Genomic DNA, 19156 nt, shown 5'->3' on the forward strand with positions numbered 1-19156 from the left:
GAATTTCATATTCCTGAAACAGGAGCTTCATTTTCCTGAAACAGGAGTTTCATATTCCTGAAACAGGAGCTTCATATTCCTGAAACAGGAATTTCATATTCCTAGCACGCAATGGCTACATCAAGCATGTGATTCTACAAACTTGTTGGATGCATTTGCAGTTGAAGTCATTTTTATTGTAGATAAGAATATATGTTTCTAAACACTTCTACATTAATGTGGATGCTACCATGATTACGGATAATCCAGAATAAATTATAAATGATGATGAGTGAGAAAGTTACAGAGGGTCAAACCTATTATATTCTTATTTACAATAAATGTGACTCCAAAATGACACAATGCATTATTTACCATTAATTTCTATTGGGCACAAAATCATCTGAAACACAACCAAAACAAACTGCAAATGCATCCAATGAGTTTGTAGAGTCACAAGCTTGATGTAGTTGGACCAAATACTAAGTATATGGGACCAAATACTATACTTTTGACTTATTTCTAAGAATCGACAGGGGTGTCAAGAATTTGAAAAAACTTGTTAAACAAAGTCTCAAGGGTGTCAGTAATTTCAGACACCACTGTACATGCACATTAGTCAGAATGCATTTCAGATACATTTTATTTCCAAAACCAATATTGAAGGAAATGTACTTCAAGAGGAAGATACTTGTGTTTTTTTCAGGCACTGTTTTATTCTCTCACAGTGTATTGAGTTCGTTTTCACATAACAACACAGAATCATTTGGAAGGAATGGCGCATTGTACAAAGGTGAAAGACAGGATTAATTATGCCTATGTTTGAACGTTACAGAGAGAGAGGATGTCAATGACAAAACATCAATGACATAATGGTTTCCATATCCGTCAGTGTTATAGAGAACAAACACAAACAATATGCATGTTAACACAGTATTATCATATTAATGTCTTTGAGGCTGTCATGATGGAAAAAAATATAGCATATATATATATATATATACATTTTTTAATTTTCAAATACATTAAGGACAATGCAACAATAGTATCTTATAGTTGGGAGGTAAATTACGTTTTTCGAGACCCAAAAGGAGGGGAATCATCTGATCTCATCTCATCTCCTCACGTTTCCACTGCAATCACTTCTTATTGATACAGTGCTCTGAACAATATTACTGCTGTGTGTCACCTCACTTGTAGTGCATGAGCTTAGTTACGACATTACAATACAAAGTGCCTTAAAAGCTGGTGAAAAAGCACTAGATAAACGCAATCCATTCTTGTAGTGTAATAATCATATTCTCTTCACATCAGTAAAAACAAGTAAACACATCACATTTAAAGCTTTATAGGCAGAGTTAACATGTTCAGCAAGCATCACATCTACAAATGTATTTTGTCAAATGGAGGAGAACCAGGAGTATGACATTATTAAAGATATTCAACGCTATTATTGTGGCTATAAACGAGGTTCAGAAGGTTTTTCTCCACAATTTACTCCCCTTGTTGACTTTCATTGACTGAATTTCCAATTTTACCATGTTTTATACAGTACAGCTGCGGTTTCAAAGGAGTTGTGATAAATTAATGAGAGAGAATCCTACAAGATTCAGCATGAAAAGCGTAATTTCTTTGTAATGGAACTACTCCCATCTTCACTGAGTGTATAACCAACTTGCCTCACCTATATTATCTTTACAGTAAATCAAATAATTGTTTTTTCTTGTAATTGGACCGGATGTGGGCAAACTCTATGGGGTAACCTTGCATATGTAAATTAACTCAAATTAAAACTAAAGTCATTTTTTCCTTCGTTAATCACTGGACTTTCAAATTTGTAAGGTCCATTTCAGGCTTGGTAATTCATTCTTCTTGACTTTTTCTCTTAAGTATCGCCCAAACATTGGGGTACTGTGAATCGCATTGATCTTGAATGTAACATTAAACACACTTATGCTACAAAGTCATTATCAACAGTTTCTTTGGTTTTGTGTGGAATAAAGCACTATAAGAGTTTTGCTCTATTTATCAAAAATGTAGTAACCCTTCTCGCTGTTATTAGTAAAGATATTCATGTCTGCTATTGCTTCAGCTAAAATATGCTTCGAAGATTATATCCACAGCTACATTTTATACAGTGTAAGTACTGCGCCCTTGTCAAGCAAAATAAGTCAAGGGTTTGGGAGCTGCATGAATATTATTCAGTTAGTCTATGTTGTATAAATATGGTTTAAATTAGTCTAATATGTCTTTATTAACTATGCATCGCTAATCAAATTTGATACAATTGCAGCACAATCCGCCTCTGGTTATAAACCAAGAGGAGTGATGGAAAGCTTTGTTCTAGTTTCAATATAGCCAAATGAAAAGTAGATTTTCTTGTCTTGCTTTTTTTGCTGCTTTTATATATGATAATGATGAAGGCTATTTACAGCTGCCAATTTGGGCGAATCACATCAAGAAGGAGATATAATATGTGTCATTAGAATATAATAATATGAAAATACATGCTATTCATTTCTTGCTTTACTGACTTTGTGTCAATACAGGAGCTAAGCCTAAATCATGTCTAATGATTATTTCAGACCTCAAATGATGAACTGCCTCAATAAGTATGGAACTAAATTGTGTTGAATCGATCTCTGGTGGAGATGTTGTATTTATTTTGCTGACAGTAAACATGTGGCACAGAAAACATGACGTCAGATAGAATTATTGAAGGGGGAAATGTAGGCCTGTTTATTTTTTTCGCATAGGCATACTTTATTTGATGTATATTTATATATTCAAATAGATTTTGCAATTTTGAATAAGTTACAGGTTACAAAACCAGGCTGTTGTAAAACACAACCTTTGTGTATCAATTAAGCAATAAGGCGTGCAAATGATCGTGTGAATAGTTTTCGACTAAGGGCTGTTCTGAGGCCCAAGGTGGAGCGGCGGGCCGGGGAAACAGCCATCAGGAGGGTGTTGTTTAAAATTATTCCCAGGTTCAAGGGCCTTATTACTTTTATTAACATTTTTCATTTTTAAAGATAAATTACGTTTTAATTAAAAACTTTATTTGAATTATTACATTTGTTTTATTTCATCCTTCCACCAGAGGGCATAGTCCAGGCAATAGCCAATTGTTAGTTCTGAGATTCTGAAGTTGCGAGACAAATGAGCTGGTCGCCCATTTCAAACGTTCTAAGCTAAAAAAAAAAAAGGTTGCCATGCAGTCTAGCTACTAGTAAAGTTAACACACAATCACATTAAAGCAGCTGAAATGACAGCAAACTTTTTGAATTTCCCGTTTGTTTCACCTTTGTTTCTTTTGCCATTTATTTTGATATATCAATTACAATGATCCTAATAAATGAATGTGCCTAGCTCAGAGAAGCTGTCAGTCTCATCACGTTCATTCTCTCTATGGCACAGTGCAGATCGCAAAATAAACTGCAACATTGTTGCACAGGTCAGAGAGGCAGGCAGCAAGGTTTAGAGTCTAGACAAACCCTAACTGTTACAAACCAAATGCTAGCCTAGTAGCTTGGGGAAACAATGTCTACATACTTTTTCCCATGGGAGTTTATACATTTTTATAAATTGCCTGGCTGGACTGTGGGACATTGGATGCGCATTGATAATTCAAATTAAACTGTTAACAGGCATTTCCCAGGGATTGTGATGAATAACTCCCTGCTATCAACCAACTAGCATCTAGCATCCGTTTTATAAAATTCCTTAAATCCATAGAGGTTAGGAACCTAACATCATGCAATTGCTGGTGGGTATGACCCAGAGTCTCGCCCTGTTCTGACCCTGCTTCCTTCATCTGTGAGCCATCACCTAGAAAAATAGTACAGATACAAACATAGGGAGCTGTTCAAATATTCGTGAGAAGAAGCTATTTTACCCATTCATACCCTGGCTTTAAATTTCAAAGCAGTACACCCACCCCCCTTCCATCCTATCCTCAACAGTGCCAAGAATAGCAAGTAAAGAGAGTAAACAAATATTTTGACCTGTTTTCTCTGAAGTAAAAGGCTATTTCTCCTCTTTTCTAGACTAGATTTATAAGTACAGATACCCGATCCAGTAGACCAGGTTGAAAAGGCCGAAGGCGGTGGGGAAGAATATTCGTGAGTAGGAATCGATCTTTGAAACTCGGACATGCATCCGGTTTTCGCGCCATGCTCCGGAGCGACAGTCGTCGAAGCAGCAGAAGAAGCTGGTGCAGTCCTTCCCATCCAGACACTCGTAGGCGTAATCATCCTCGTCTTGGTAGGGGGCGATGTTATTCATCTGGAGCAGTGACGTCCCTGGCCTAATGTTCACCAAGCTGCTGGATTTCTGTAGGTAAATATGTGATATCGGGGATGAGTTATTCGTGTCTTTCTAGGAATACACTTCAAGATTGGCTTTTTATTTACCATTCACTTTAAGTTGTATGGTGCCTTCGGAAAGTATTCAGACACCTTGACTTTTTCCACATTTTGTTATGTTACAGCCTTAATCTAAAATGAATTAAATCGTTTTTTTCCCCCTCATCAATCTACACAGAATACCCTATGACAAAGCAAAAACAGTGTTTTAGAAATGTTTGCTAATTTATCACATTTACAAAAGTATTCAGACCCTTTACTCAGTACTTTGTTGAAGCACCTCTGGCAGCGATTACAGAAGTGAGTCTTCTTGGGTATGACGCTATACGCTTGGCACACCTGTATTTGGGGAGTTTCTCCCATTCTTCTCTGCAGATCCTCTCAAGCTTTGTCAGGTTGGATGGGGAGCGTTGCTGCACAGCTATTTTGAGGTCTCTCAAGAAATGTTCAATCAGGTTCAAGTCCAGGCTCTTGCTGGGCCACTCAAGGACATTCAGGGACTTGTCCCGAAATCACTCATGCATTGTCTTTGCTGTGTGCTTAGGCTTGGTGTCCTGTTGGATGGTGAACCTTCACCCCAGTCTGAGGTCCTGACCACTCTGGAGCAGGTTTTCATCAAGGATCTCTCTGTAATTTGCTCTGTTCATCTTTCCCTCAATCCTGACTAGTCTCCCAGTCCCTGCCGCTGAAAAACATCCCTACTTCACCCATAGGAGTGGTGCCAGGTTTCCTCCAGACGTGACGCTTGGCATTCAGACCAAAGAGTTCAATCTTGGTTTCCTCAGACCAGAGAATCTTGTTTCCCAAAGTCTGAGTCCTTTAGGTGCCTTTTGGCAAACTCCAAGCGGGCAGTCATGTGCCTTTTACTGAAGAGTGGCTTTCGTCTGGCCACTCTATCATGAAGAAATTATTGGTGGAGTGCTGCAGCGATGATTGTCCTTCTGGAAGGTTCTCCCATATCCACAGAGGAACTTTAGAGCTCTGTCAGAGTGACCATCGGGTTCTTGGTCACCTACCTGACCAAGGCCCTTCTGGCTCAGTTTGGCCGGGCGGCCAGCTCTAGGAAGAGTCTTGGTGGTTCCAAACTTCTTCCATTTATGAATGATGGAGGCCACTGTGTTCTTGGGGACCTTCAATGCTGCAGAAATGTTTCCATACCCTTCTCAGATCTGTGCCTTGACACAATCCTGTTTCATAGCTCTACGGACAATTCATTCAACCTCGTGGCTTGTTTTTTGCTCTGACATGCATTGTCACCTGTGGGACATTATGTAGACAGGTGTGTGCCTTTCCAAATCAAATCAAATCAAATCTAATGTTATTGGTCACATACACATGGTTAGCAGATGTTAATGCGAGTGTAGCGAAATGCTTGTGCTTCTAGTTCCGACTGTGCAGTAATAACTAACAGGTAATCAAACAATTTCACAACAACTACCTTACACACACAAGTGTAAAGGAATGAATAAGAATATGTACATATAAATATATGGATGGGTGATGGCCGTGCAGCATAGGTAAGATGCAGTAGATGGTATAGAGTACAGCATATACATATGAGATGAGTAATGTAGGGTATGTAAACATTATATAAAGTGGCATTGTTAAAAGTGACTAGTGATACATTTATTACATCCAATTTTTTATTATTAAAGTGGCTAGAGATTTGAGTCAGTATGTTGGCAGCAGCCATTCAATGTTAGTGATGGCTGTTTAACAGTCTGATGGCCTTGAGATAGAAGCTATTTTTCAGTCTCTCGGTCCCAGCTTTGATGCACCTGTACTGACCTCGCCTTCTGAATGATAGAGGGGTGAACAGGCAGTGGCTTGGGTGGTTGTTGTCCTTGATGATCTTTATGGCCTTCCTGTGACATCGGGTGCTGTAGGTGTCCTGGAGGGCAGGTAGTTTTCCCCCGGTGATGCATTGTGCAGACCTCACTACCCTCTGGAAAGCCTTACGGTTGTGGGCGGAGCAGTTGCCGCACCAGGTGGTGATACAGCCCGACAGGATGCTCTCGATTGTGCATCTGTAAAAGTTTGTGACGGTTTTTGGTGACAAGCCAAATTTCTTCAGCCTCCTGAGGTTGAAGAGGCGCTGTTGCACCTTGTTCAACACCCTGTCTGTGTGGGTGGACCATTTCAGTTTGTCCGTGATCTGTACGCCGAGGAACGTAAAGGTAAAACTTAGTGGTTCCAAATCATGTCCAATCAATTGAATTTACCACAGGTGGACACCAATCAAGTTGTAGAAACATCTCAAGGATGACCAATGGAAACAGGATGCACCTGAACTCAACTTCGAGACTCATAGCAAAGTGTCTGAATACTTGTGTAAATAAGGTATTTCTGTTTTTAATTTTTAATCCATTTGCAACACTTTCTAACAACATGTTTTCACTTTGTCATTATGGGGTATTGTGTGTAGATTGCTGAGGAAATTGTTTAATTTAATCAATTTTAGAATAAGGCTGTAACGTAACAAAATGTGGGGGGGTCAAGGGGTCTGAATACTTTCTGAAGGCACTGTAGCTGACAACACTTGTGTGGTGAGCATGATCCCACATATTGGATGCCATTTACGGTGAATGAGCGCTGAAGATCATAGATGTATATTATAAATGCAATATATGACATTCAAATTCATCACGGTGGCTGTGGAAATAGGCTAGGAAGAGCAGAGTTGTTCAGCCATATTTAGTTAATAAAAAGGCATACGGTCTTTTGGAAATTGGCATAGGCCTTTTTCCACTGCATTTCGTGCCGTTTGCTATGTGTAAGAGACGACGTTGCCATTTGTATTGAGCTTACAGGGATTTCCTTTTCTCTGCTCAATGTCACTGCTTGTCAGTCCTAGTTGGAAGGATGCAGCGATACAGCGATGACTTATGCCCTCTCTGCACTCCCACTCCTCTGCTGAGTGTGTGTTTACTCTCCCACAGAAACCAATTTCTCACAAAGTCTTTAACATCCGGATAAATATGATTACAGACATCAGATTAAGGAAATCTACCTTAATGGAAAACAAAATAAGGCCTTGAGTTATAGGCAGCATTGTTACTAACGACTAACGAATTTGACCTTGGAGGTGGCAGTGTTAAAGTTAATTATGTTCATGTTCATGTCAGAGAAAGAAGCTACTGCAGCTTCCTCCATTTGTGTAGCTGATGTATGCAGATTGACTCATTGTCAAGGTTATATGTGTCACGAATCTCGCCGAAGATGGTGCCTCTTCCTGTTCGGGCGGCGCTCGGCGGCCTATTAGCTGCCATCGGTTCCCTTTCCGTTAGTTTTTGTTTATTGGGTTTAATTGGGTACACCTGTTTTGAGTTAGTGTTTGTTTGTAGGCTATTTAAGGGCACTAGGCCAGCTGGGTATTTGTGCGGGCTTGTTATTTTGGTGTTGGTGTAGAAGTGTATTCCTCATTATTTTCCGGACAGTTTTAGTCCTGTGTATTTTGGACGGGTGTTTTCTTACGCCCTAGTGTTGGCATGTCCATGTCTCCGCTGTCATTGGAATAAATAGATACACGTACGACATTACCTGCTCTCTGAGTTTGACTCCTCCACCGCACCATTTGTAGAAGTCATAACTATATGCTGTTATGCACTATTTCGTTAGTTCATTACTAAGAAATGGTATGTGCGTGTTCACGCAACTCATTGAAATCTCCTATTTACATTGCTGTAATTTGATTACTTGCCTTTGATTTTAAAACTGTACAAATAGTATATTCCCATTAAAAAATGTACATCTTCAAATTAAATAGCAGAAGCTACTGGGAACCAACAGTGGTGTCACTACCTGTGGTTTTTTGTCCGAATCCTTCTTGCTCTGCCTGTTGCTGGTGAAGTAGTGTAGAGTCCCATATTCCATCAGAGCAGCAAACGTGAAGATGAAGCAGACAGACACAAACAGGTCCATGGCTGTCACATAGGATACCTTGGGAAGCGACTTCCTGGAGATGGTGCTCAGCGTTGTCATGGTAAGCACCGTGGTGATTCCTGCACAGGAAGTCACAAAGCCAGTTGAATGATTTAGCTGGTTGAGCTGACTTTGTGTGTTCACCTAACTGACACAAGACACTAGAAAAGCAGATTGTTTGTCCGCTATAGAGGGGTGTAAGAAACTACTGAGGTTTAATCATACCTAAGGAGGTTCTGGCAGGGACAGCATCTTTATTGATCCAGAAAGAGACCCATGACAGCACCACAATCATGCTGCAGGGGATGTACGTCTGAATAGTGAAGTAGCCCATTCGCCGACTCAGGTCAAAGAATATTGTCAAGATGACATATTCACCTAGACATTCAAAAGAGAATCATACACACATATAAAAGAAGTGAAAATGTTTTGCATAATTTCGTAAAACTTAAAAACCAGAGGTAAGAGTGCAGTTTATAAAAGGATCCATGTCACCCCTTACCTGACTGTGTATGCGCCACATCTGATGTGTTTCGTAAACCGACGAACGCAAACTGGTAGAGTCTCCAGTACCTTTGGTCGGCCACTTCCACAGAACGCTTTTGCCAACGGTACAGAATCTCATTTTTAGGATAGCCATCTAGAAGGGTGTACGGTTGAACACACACAAACACACACATGTAAAATTAGGAACCTCTCAATGCCCAGCCTTGTCCAGCCTTGATTCCACAATCCAGAACACAACAGTGCATCTCAGTACACCACAGGGGCATACTATATGGCCAAGCAGGGGAGCATTCAGGATGGTACACATCTTTCCTCTAACCATGGGATGCCCTTCCAGTTTACACTGTAGCGCTCGACAGGGTGTGTGGGGGTTAAGATCATGACAACGAGACATGAGAAGCTGAAGCACAATGCAGGACGGATGGAGAATGACACAGACAGAGCATGAATCAGATTGGGAGCGCTGCATAATTCATTAGTCTGTCAGAGAATGGTACTTTGTGACCTCCTTTCTCCCCCGGTGGAGCAGATGATAGATCATACAGGCTGAAGGGACAGCCTCAAGCAGATGGGCTTGTGTGGGGCTAGGGCTGGGGCTCAGCTCCTAACGCTGGCCCGCTCTGACGCCCTCTCTGGGCTGGCTACTGAAGCTGAAGTCGAAATGACGGATCAAAACGGGGAGAGTGTTTAAAAACACCTACAGCTCGAAAACTCCAGCGGACACGAGTGCTCGTCCATAGGAAAGTTATGCAGCTTAAGGTAGCATTCCGCATTAATAGTCAACCTGACAAAAACAGAATTGTGACAGAGACAAGTTAATGATGTGTTACATTGATTTTGTCATGTGTTTTTTTTCTTCCCCCAAACAGTCTTGATCGTAACAATTACAAACAGTGTTTCCCTCTCTTTTATTTAAACAAATGCTAGGGAAAAATAACAATGGCTTCAAGATCATGCTTCGACAAATAGCGGGTGCCTAAAAGAGGGCTACAAGACAAAAGTACAGATGCACAAACTAGAGCTGCACATACCACGAGTACTAAACACAGAGTCCTGGAAAAACAAAGAATGGCAGCCGTCATCCTCCTACCTCAGCGTGTACATCACTCTCCCGTTGTTCCACAGTCGCAGCAGACGGTTCGGAGTGGTGATCCAGTGGGCGTCAGACTTTCTAGAATTCCGGAAGAAGGTGTCAGGAATCCAGATCTTTCCCACCATGTTACTGTTGAGCATCAGGACTTTCATGGAGCTGTTGAACTTAAGGCGACTGTCATACCACGTCTGGGCAAAGAAGATGTCTATGGTGTACTCCTGAAACAAGATGGACACATGGGTTAACCTTGCCATGGAACATACAGTGCCTTGCGAAAGTATTCGGCCCCCTTGAACTTTGCGACCTTTTGCCACATTTCAGGCTTCAAACATAAAGTTATAAAACTGTATTTTTCTGTGAAGAATTAACAACAAGTGGGACACAATCATGAAGTGGAACAACATTTATTGGATATTTCAAACTTTTTTAACAAATCAAAAACTGAAAAATTGGGCGTGCAAAATTATTCAGCCCCTTTACTTTCAGTGCAGCAAACTCTCTCCAGAAGTTCAGTGAGGATCTCTGAATGTTGACCTAAATGACTAATGATGATAAATACAATCCACCTGTGTGTAATCAAGTCTCCGTATAAATGCACCTGCACTGTGATAGTCTCAGAGGTCCGTTAAAAGCGCAGAGAGCATCATGAAGAACAAGGAACACACCAGGCAGGTCCGAGATAATGTTGTGAAGAAGTTTAAAGCCGGATTTGGATACAAAAAGATTTCCCAAGCTTTACACATCCCAAGGAGCACTGTGCAAGCGATAATATTGAAATGGAAGGAGTATCAGACCACTGCAAATCTACCAAGACCTGGCCGTCCCTCTAAACTTTCAGCTCATACAAGGAGAAGACTGATCAGAGATGCAGCCAAGAGGCCCATGATCACCCTGGATGAACTGCAGAGATCTACAGCTGAGGTGGGAGACTCTGTCCATAGGACAACAATCAGTCGTATATTGCACAAATCTGGCCTTTATGGAAGAGTGGCAAGAAGAAAGCCATTTCTTAAAGATATCCATAAAAAGTGTTGTTTAAAGTTTGCCACAAGCCACCTGGGAGACACACCAAACATGTGGAAGAAGGTGCTCTGGTCAGATGAAACCAAAATTGAACTTTTTGGCAACAATGCAAAACGTTATGTTTGGCGTAAAAGCAACACAGCTCATCACCCTGAACACACCATCCCCACTGTCAAACATGGTGGTGGCAGCATCATGGTTTGGGCCTGCTTTTCTTCAGCATGGACAGGGAAGATGGTTAAAATTGATGGGAAGATGGATGGAGCCAAATACAGGACCATTCTGGAAGAAAACCTGATGGAGTCTGCAAAAGACCTGAGACTGGGACGGAGATTTGTCTTCCAACAAGACAATGATCCAAAACATAAAGCAAAATCTACAATGGAATGGTTCAAAAATAAACATATCCAGGTGTTAGAATGGCCAAGTCAAAGTACAGACCTGAATCCAATCGAGAATCTGTGGAAAGAACTGAAAACGGCTGTTCACAAATGCTCTCCATCCAACCTCACTGAGCTCGAGCTGTTTTGCAAGGAGGAATGGGAAAAAATGTCAGTCTCTTGATGTGCAAAACTGATAGAGACATACCCCAAGCGACTTACAGCTGTAATCGCAGCAAAAGGTGGCGCTACAAAGTATTAACTTAAGGGGGGGCTGAATAATTTTGCACGACCAATTTTTCAGTTTTTGATTTGTTAAAAACGTTTGAAATATCCAATAAATGTCGTTCCACTTCATGATTGTGTCCCACTTGTTGTTGATTCTTCACAAAAAAATACAGTTTTATATCTTTATGTTTGAAGCCTGAAATGTGGCAAAAGATCGCAAAGTTCAAGGGGGCCGAATACTTTCGCAAGGCACTGTATATTTTACACCAGTGTATTGTGCCACTGCCATGATTATGTTCTGGGCATTGTATTAGATTGTTGCTCTCCTGTATTCCTTCTGTTTCAACAAAGAGCATTAATGTAGTATGTGACCAGACCAGTTACCATGTTTCTTTTTTACATACAATACCAGTCAAAAGTTTGGACACACCTACTCATTCAAGGGTTTTTCTGTATTTTTACTATTTTCTACATTGTAGAATAATAGTGAAGACATCAAAACTATGAAATAACACACATGGAATCATGTAGTAACCAGAGAAGTGTTAAACAAATCAAAATATATTTGACATTATTCAAAGTAGCCACGATGAACCACATTCTTAACCTGGAATGAATAGGTGTGTCCAAACTTTTGACTGGTACTGTATATCTTTTTTAAAGTATTTTGTATGTTTATTGGATAAAGAGAGGTAGAGGAGAAAGGTAGGACAGTGACTGCTGAAAGTGTGCTGGATTCAAACCCATGCTAACAGCTGTACGTACATCTTACATGTGCTCTAGAGGCAGCAGCTTAGACAGCTAGACGCCCCCCCCCAGGCCACCAGACTCACCATGTTGATAGGATCGACTGGTCCGATGCTGTTGACATACACCGCTGTCTCAATCACTGTGGGCCTAACTGAAACAAAAAACACAACACCTTTCACCTTTATGAATGTAACCTGTCTCTACAGTATAGCCTACCAGGGGCTCTCAAATAATGCAAGTATGTACGAGGTGCAAGAAAGAACCACATTCTTACTGCTTCCATGCTGCTATACACAGTAGGCTATACAGTCTACAATCTCAAATGAATCAAACAACTTTAGGCTACTATGCTTAGAAGTAGAATAATATTTTTTTTTCGCAAACCATTTGTATCCTCCGTCAGTGTACACGACAATCGAATGAACTGAACTCCTAACAATGACCCAGAGCCTTGCGATCAATCAAGATTTGGCTCAGCATTCTATCCACTGTGTGTAATCAATCTGCTTAAAAATAACTTCACATTGGCCTGCACACAGCACAGTTACATCATTGCCTTGGAGGGATATTTTAGGAAGGAGTAATACACTGGCAATGGGCTGAGTCCTGATTTTGAGATATGCATGCAACTTATTCTACAATTATATACACTCTGAAAATGACTGGTATGTGCTAAACAATGCTGAGTAAGTTAATAATGATCTATCACAAGCTTACATAATTAATGGGGCACTAAAATGTTTAAAACAAAGCAGATTCCCACTGGCTGCTGTAGAACTACCCCACTGGGTACAGATGTCAATTCAACGTCTATTCCATGTTGGTTCAATGTCTTTTCAATGATCAAAGCCATGCAATTCTGATTCAACCAGTGTGGGCACAATGGGACTTGCCTCCAATGTCAGGTCGGAGTTTGTTGTCATAGCCCTGCAGCAATCTATTTAAGATCAAGGTGACATCGCTCTCATAGACCTTGGGCGATAAAACCCAGGTCTTATTTATGGGGACGTCTTCATAGTCCTCATCCTCCTTTGTACTGGGCCCAAATGACGCCACACTGCGAAGAGAGGAGAGAGAGAAAATGATTCAGAGGGAGGGAGGGAGGGAGGGAGGGAGGGAGGGAGGGAGGGAGGGAGGGAGGGAGGGAGGGAGATATAGAAAGAGAGAGTTTGGTTCTGCAGCTGGAACACTGGAATGACTACTAAGCAATTCATTAAGCCAGGTGTTTTGGCAGAAGAGCTGGATAGGAATCTGGGGTAGAGTGGGGCTAAAGGTTGAGGGTTTACAAGACACACACTTACTGGAATTCAGACCAAGGCATGTTATAGGGGAAAGGGTGTCAGTCTGTCCAGATGTACAGCTTCTCTAAAAAGTATTTATTTGATAAAGAAGGCCAAAGACCACACTTTGGAGCTTACAGTAGAGTCTTGGGTTTGATTCAGGGAGAAGCTATAGAGGTAGATCTGGGAATTGTACATCTCATTCCATCCGCCCTGTAACTGTGCCACTGTATCTGGCGGTCACAAATGAGCGAGTGCTCCGGTAATACCAAGCCCAGCTACTGTTGTTTCGTGTTAATTAACATGTATCCAATACCGTTAAGAGACCTGAGGACATGTCACCTCGCCCAGGCCATTCAGCAGTCCCTCCCAGATGCTAGTGCACAACTGTCTTTAAACAGAATCGATATAGCCAGACCCACTTGTCCAGTGCCACTGAATCTGTAATCTCTACAACAATGGTTCACACTCCCAATAACACTGAGTATCCATAACCGCAATGTTAAACAACCTAAAAGCATTAAATGTCCATAACCCTACTCCACTGATAGTCCATTAGAAGCAAGTGGGCCCTTTTAAATGATAAGAGGCTGAGAATTTGAAAAGGCAACTTGAGCTAACTCTCAATTAAATTCTAATATATAATACATCATATAAATCTGTCAAATAATGACTTTGAATTTTTTATGGATTTATACCACATAATTTGTTTTGTAAACTCACAAATATATCACAACACTACAACTAAGCAAATTGTATGGAAGCATATTATTGAGGGCTGCAAGAATGTTGTGGTGATCAAGAATCGGTGACCCAAGACTCTGTAGTGTCACAACCAAAGCACAGGTCTAGGATCAGCTTAATCTACCCCAGTGGTCCTGGGTTACTGGTTGTGTAAACTTTTATTCAAGCCCAGCACTAACACCCTTCAACTATTCAAATGCTCATCGAAACCTTCACCAGTTGAATTGTGCTGCTGGCCTGGAACAGGACCAGGGTTGGTGACAACTGCTACAGGCCTATTGATTGATCTATTGATTGGAGCCAACTTAACAGAACTGTAACACCCAGAACTGATCCTAGACCAGCACTTGGTACTACCCCTCTAGCTGGCTGCCAGAAGAGATGATGAAAGTGGGGCTGGATGCTCATGGGAAGACAAGGGATCAGTAAATCGGTGGTCAGGGTCTTTGTACTGGAAAACAGTGAGTGAGTTGAGTCAATATAGCTCACTACTATTGGGTACAACGGAAAACCCCAACCCTCAATAAGCATGAAGGACTGTGCTGATCAAAGCCATGCAATTCTGATGCAAACTATATTGCAGGGGCAGAACCAATCTACTACAAGGTGACAGATAAGTTTATGACAAAAAGATGTCTGAAGGTTCATGGTGGTTATCAAGACAAGGAACAGAGCCAACTGTAGTGACATAGCCTAATAGTCATTCATTCTTCATTCTTAACTTCACAGCTAACTTTTTTACCTTGATTTTGTAATTAGTTTATGGCCCACAGATATATATTGGTCAATTTGTGGTATTAGTCAATTAAATGTAAGGTTCAAACTCATAAATCATATATCTTGCTCTTGAAGTGATATTGCCATGAAGACTCAGATTAAGGTCCTTTTTGCCGCATAGGCCTATGTGAAATCTGCTCTATGGGCAAGAATATAGCCAACATGAAATGTATTAAGCAAAATGTACAGTATCTAACATTTTATACGCTAAGCTTAATCATTATATTTTTGAAGTGTTGGCAGGAGTTGGGAATTATGATGCTGAGGCTTAGAATAACTAATGTTTGCTCCTTGAAAAATATTTCTGAACGAGTATTGCGCGATTCGTTTAGAATGAAAACGATCATCTGCAGTAGCCTTGGTTTTGCTCAAGGTTGTCCCTCTGATTTTAATTGACATTGCCCGCTGAAATAACGGAATAGTATATACTCCCTACAGGCTATAGTCAAGGGTAGGCTATTACACTTGGCATTCTTTACGCTAAGCAAATTAGGCTCCGCTAGGTTTTGCAGTTTTGTGCGTCCAACATAACAACATTGTAAGACATTTTACAGATTGTGTCGGGATTGTGTTGACAACCGCGCACGAATCCTTCGGCACAATGCTACTGGTAGCAGCTAATCAACACATTCGGTATGATCTTCAACCCCTTTCACCCTTATTTAGTACCATAAACGGACGTCTTGTCGCCTACTGCCCTAATTCAGAACCACCGAAAACTCATCGGTCATTCATATCCCCACTAGTCCAGTGCAAACTTACCAGACTCCGAGAAGAGCAAGCAACAGCCACGCATTCATCGCTTTGCCTTTGACATGTTGCAGCAGAAGCTTGGTGCACATTGCGGAAATCCCACAGTTCATTTTCAACAAAAGACACAAAAATATCGGAACTAGGTCTAGAAAATAAACGCGATGTCTCCCTCTTTGTTATTCAGAAGGAATAGGTATGGTTACAGATGTTTCCGAATGTGAGTGATGCATACATTATCTTTATGGTGTTGTGCTCCAGTAAGGTGGGCGAGGATAGGGTAGACAGACCTATAATATGGCTTGAGAGAGCCTGCGTACTCTTTGTCGGGAAATAAAAATGTTTCAGGGAGTGCTGCACCAGTGGGTTTTTTACGCTCATCTTGCATCTCTAACCTGCTGACACGGCCGTATATACTATATAGCCTATACTGTTCTGCAGTAGATGAACATTTATCAAAAATGTCATTTGTTTTAGATTTTTTTAAATTACAACATAATCTGAATCTATGCTTCAATATTTCCATAAGCAAACCTGGATATAGTGACTAGTGAGGCTATATCTTTCAATATTCCCACAGTTCAACTCATTGAACAACTGTCCCTCAACATTCCCTCAAACACAGTACCCAACCTATATAATAATTATGTTATCACAAACCAACCTATGGAGAATGAATAACTCATTGACTGTAAATTACTCTACTTCAATGTTCGCACAACCCAACCAAGCTGAGGACTATCCCTATGTGGCGACTTTGTCACAGGACAGATTAAAAGGTCAGATGTTACAAACAAGCTGCAACAGCATCGATAATCGATTCAGCACCACTAAAGTGGACAGCGAAGGAATCGGCATTCGGGAGTTCAGCACCACAGGACAGTGGACAGCGACCGTCTCATGTGCAGCCATTCTAGCCTTGGTGCCGGTCTCTTTGTTTTTATTTTATTTTATGGAACCTTTATTTAACCAGGTAGGCCAGTTGAGAACAAGTTCTCATTTACAACTGCGACCTGGCCAAGATAAAGCAAAGCAGTGCGACACAAACAACAACACATGGAATAAACAAACGTACAGTCAATAACACTATAGAAAAAATATATATATACAGTGTGTGCAAATGAGGTAAAATTAGGGAGGTAAGGCAAAAAGTAGGCCGAAGTGGTGAAATACGCTGTATTTCGGCCATTTGTGCTCTTTTGCCAACTCTTTACGGAATTGCATTGCCAAAAATGAGTGACAAGGAGTTTGTATTTGTATTTATTATGGATCCCGATTAGCTGCTTCCATGGCAGCAGCTACTCTTCTTGGGGTCAAGAAAAAACGAAGGCAGTAATATACCTTATAATACAATTTGTAAATACATTTTACAACAGATTTCACAATACATTAAGTGTGTGCCCACTGGCCACTACTCTACTACAACACACAATCCAGGTGTACATGTCTACAGTGTGTATGTTATGTGTGTGTTTGTACCTGTGTGTGTGACTCCAGCCAACCGCCCATGTTCCCACACCAAAACTTATGAAAAGTCTGCCTCACAGAACATTTCTCACTAGATATGCCTCCATTGGACAGTAGCCAACTTGTCATTTTTATTTTTTATTTTTATGCATCCAGTCTTTATTTTAACCTTTATTTTACTAGGCAAGTCATTTAAGAACAAATTCTTATTTTCAATGACAGCTTAGAAACAGTGGGTTAACTGCCTGTTCAGGGGCAGAATGACAGATTTGTACCTTGTCAGCTCGGGGATTTGAACTTGCAACCTTTCGGTTACTAGTCCAACGCTCTAACCACTAGGCTACCCTATCAGTGCAAGTCAATCATTAACCAGATCAATAATGATAATATGCCACAACTCCAGATATTTAACCTGTGGAATTTGATGTATAAGAACCAAATTCCCACTTTGTAACTGAAAATTACTGTAGGTTTCTCTGCCAACCCCATTACATGTGAGTGAATACCTATTATACGCTTGTGTGAATGTTTTTGTACATCCCACTCCCACTAAGCCACTCTTGGGGGGTGGGGTCACGGCCAGGGATCAGCCATTATTGACGGCGACCCTGGAGCATTTAAGGTTAAGTGTCTTTCCCAAGGACACATCGACAAATTTTTCACTAGTCGGCTCGGTGATTCGAACCAGCAACGTATCAGGAAATAGGACAAATGTAAACACCCACCTAATTATTATTTGCATTATTATTATGATCATAATAGGTGCTGCCTGGGCAGGGGAGAATGAAATGCTAGTCACATTAGTATGCAGACGCACTCCAGAAGTTCTCAATGCAATAACATGATGGAACTGCATGTCACCATGGCAATGCCCCCATTAGCATTCCAAACTGCTCTGAATCGTCTGGCTGGCTAACATCAGAGACTGTCTCCCTCTGCCAAACAAAGCAACTGATGTACATGTACTTCTTCACTAGGCCCCCTGGGCATGGACAAAGAAAAGGGGAGGGGGTCCAGGCCCCACCCATCCTCTTAAAATGTCAGCCGGCATGTTATACATTTTCCTTTTCTGTTTTAGAGCTACTATACAGTAATTTCCTGTTGAAAAGCGTATCTTGTTTGAAATGGTTCTGACACCAATGGTCCAAGGTGATGTCTGTCTCTAACAAAATACAATCCATCCCAATAGAAGTCTCATTTCCTTGGAGGATGACATTGAAGGAGAGGCCATGGTAAATAAAAGGCGGAAGGAGTTCACTGAAGATAGACGAAGAGTAGGCAACATGACCCTGCATGGCTGTCTTAGGGGTGACTAACCACTTCTCTTCCCACTCAGCAGTCAAGGTGATGCCTCTCTGTTGGATGGATTACTTTTCACCTCTCACCTGTCTTATCTTATGAAATGATCCTAATGATAATCCACGCACACAATCCAGACTCAAAGGGGACCTTCACTTAGTTTTAACATCAAAGCCTCTGTTCGGAGACCTATCCTCTGTTGCTAGGCAACTGTATCAACCACTTGTTGATGCCTGACTGGCGTGCATTTAAAGGGGAATCTCACATCTCCTGGTTTGTCTTCACTATTTCCTCCTCTTTTTCTCTCTTTACCAGAGCTGTGTCTTTCTGCGTACCCATTAGGAGACCTGTGAGAGAAGACCCCATTCAAATGTAATCACAAGCTTGCTCTATCAGGTTAGCCAAGCCTCTCATGCTAACACCAATGCAGTTCAATTCCATTCCTTCTCATTCCCAGGGTAAATCTTTTCACAGCTTAGAAAAGTAATCGTAATAATGTTTTTAAAAATAATAATAAAAGTGGGAACAGACACGCTGTTGGAATTCTAAAATGGCTGAAAGCTAAGTATTTGGGAAGACCCTGATTAAGTT

General features: G+C 41.0%; 1 protein-coding gene across 1 annotated transcript; it reads right to left on the bottom strand.

Moving 5' to 3' along the window:
- Positions 1 to 269: 269 nt before the first annotated feature.
- Positions 270 to 16073, bottom strand: gabrg1 (gamma-aminobutyric acid type A receptor subunit gamma1). Its single transcript, XM_035743128.2, has 9 exons — positions 15812 to 16073; positions 13142 to 13305; positions 12332 to 12399; positions 9865 to 10085; positions 9476 to 9558; positions 8770 to 8907; positions 8493 to 8645; positions 8148 to 8347; positions 270 to 4314 (listed from the first exon to the last, which is right to left on the bottom strand). The coding sequence occupies exons 1-9, from the start codon at positions 15910 to 15912 to the stop codon at positions 4036 to 4038; spliced, it is 1407 nt and encodes a 468-aa protein (XP_035599021.1). The 5' UTR covers positions 15913 to 16073; the 3' UTR covers positions 270 to 4035.
- Between the last annotated feature and the right edge of the window lie 3083 nt (positions 16074 to 19156).

Source organism: Oncorhynchus keta, chromosome 29 (genome assembly GCF_023373465.1).
Source record: "Oncorhynchus keta strain PuntledgeMale-10-30-2019 chromosome 29, Oket_V2, whole genome shotgun sequence".
Lineage (NCBI taxonomy): Eukaryota > Metazoa > Chordata > Actinopteri > Salmoniformes > Salmonidae > Oncorhynchus > Oncorhynchus keta.

Excerpts from the sequence above, each read along its gene's own strand:
- gabrg1 (XM_035743128.2), bottom strand. The coding sequence starts at position 15,912 with ATGAACTGTGGGATTTCCGCAATGTGCACCAAGCTTCTGCTGCAACAT. Across the intron at positions 8,908-9,475 it reads TCCGCTGGAGTTTTCGAGCT|ATGGCTATCCTAAAAATGAG; the intron begins GTAGGTGTTTTT and ends ACACCCTTCTAG. Across the intron at positions 4,315-8,147 it reads ATTCGGACAAAAAACCACAG|AAATCCAGCAGCTTGGTGAA; the intron begins GTAGTGACACCA and ends ATTTACCTACAG.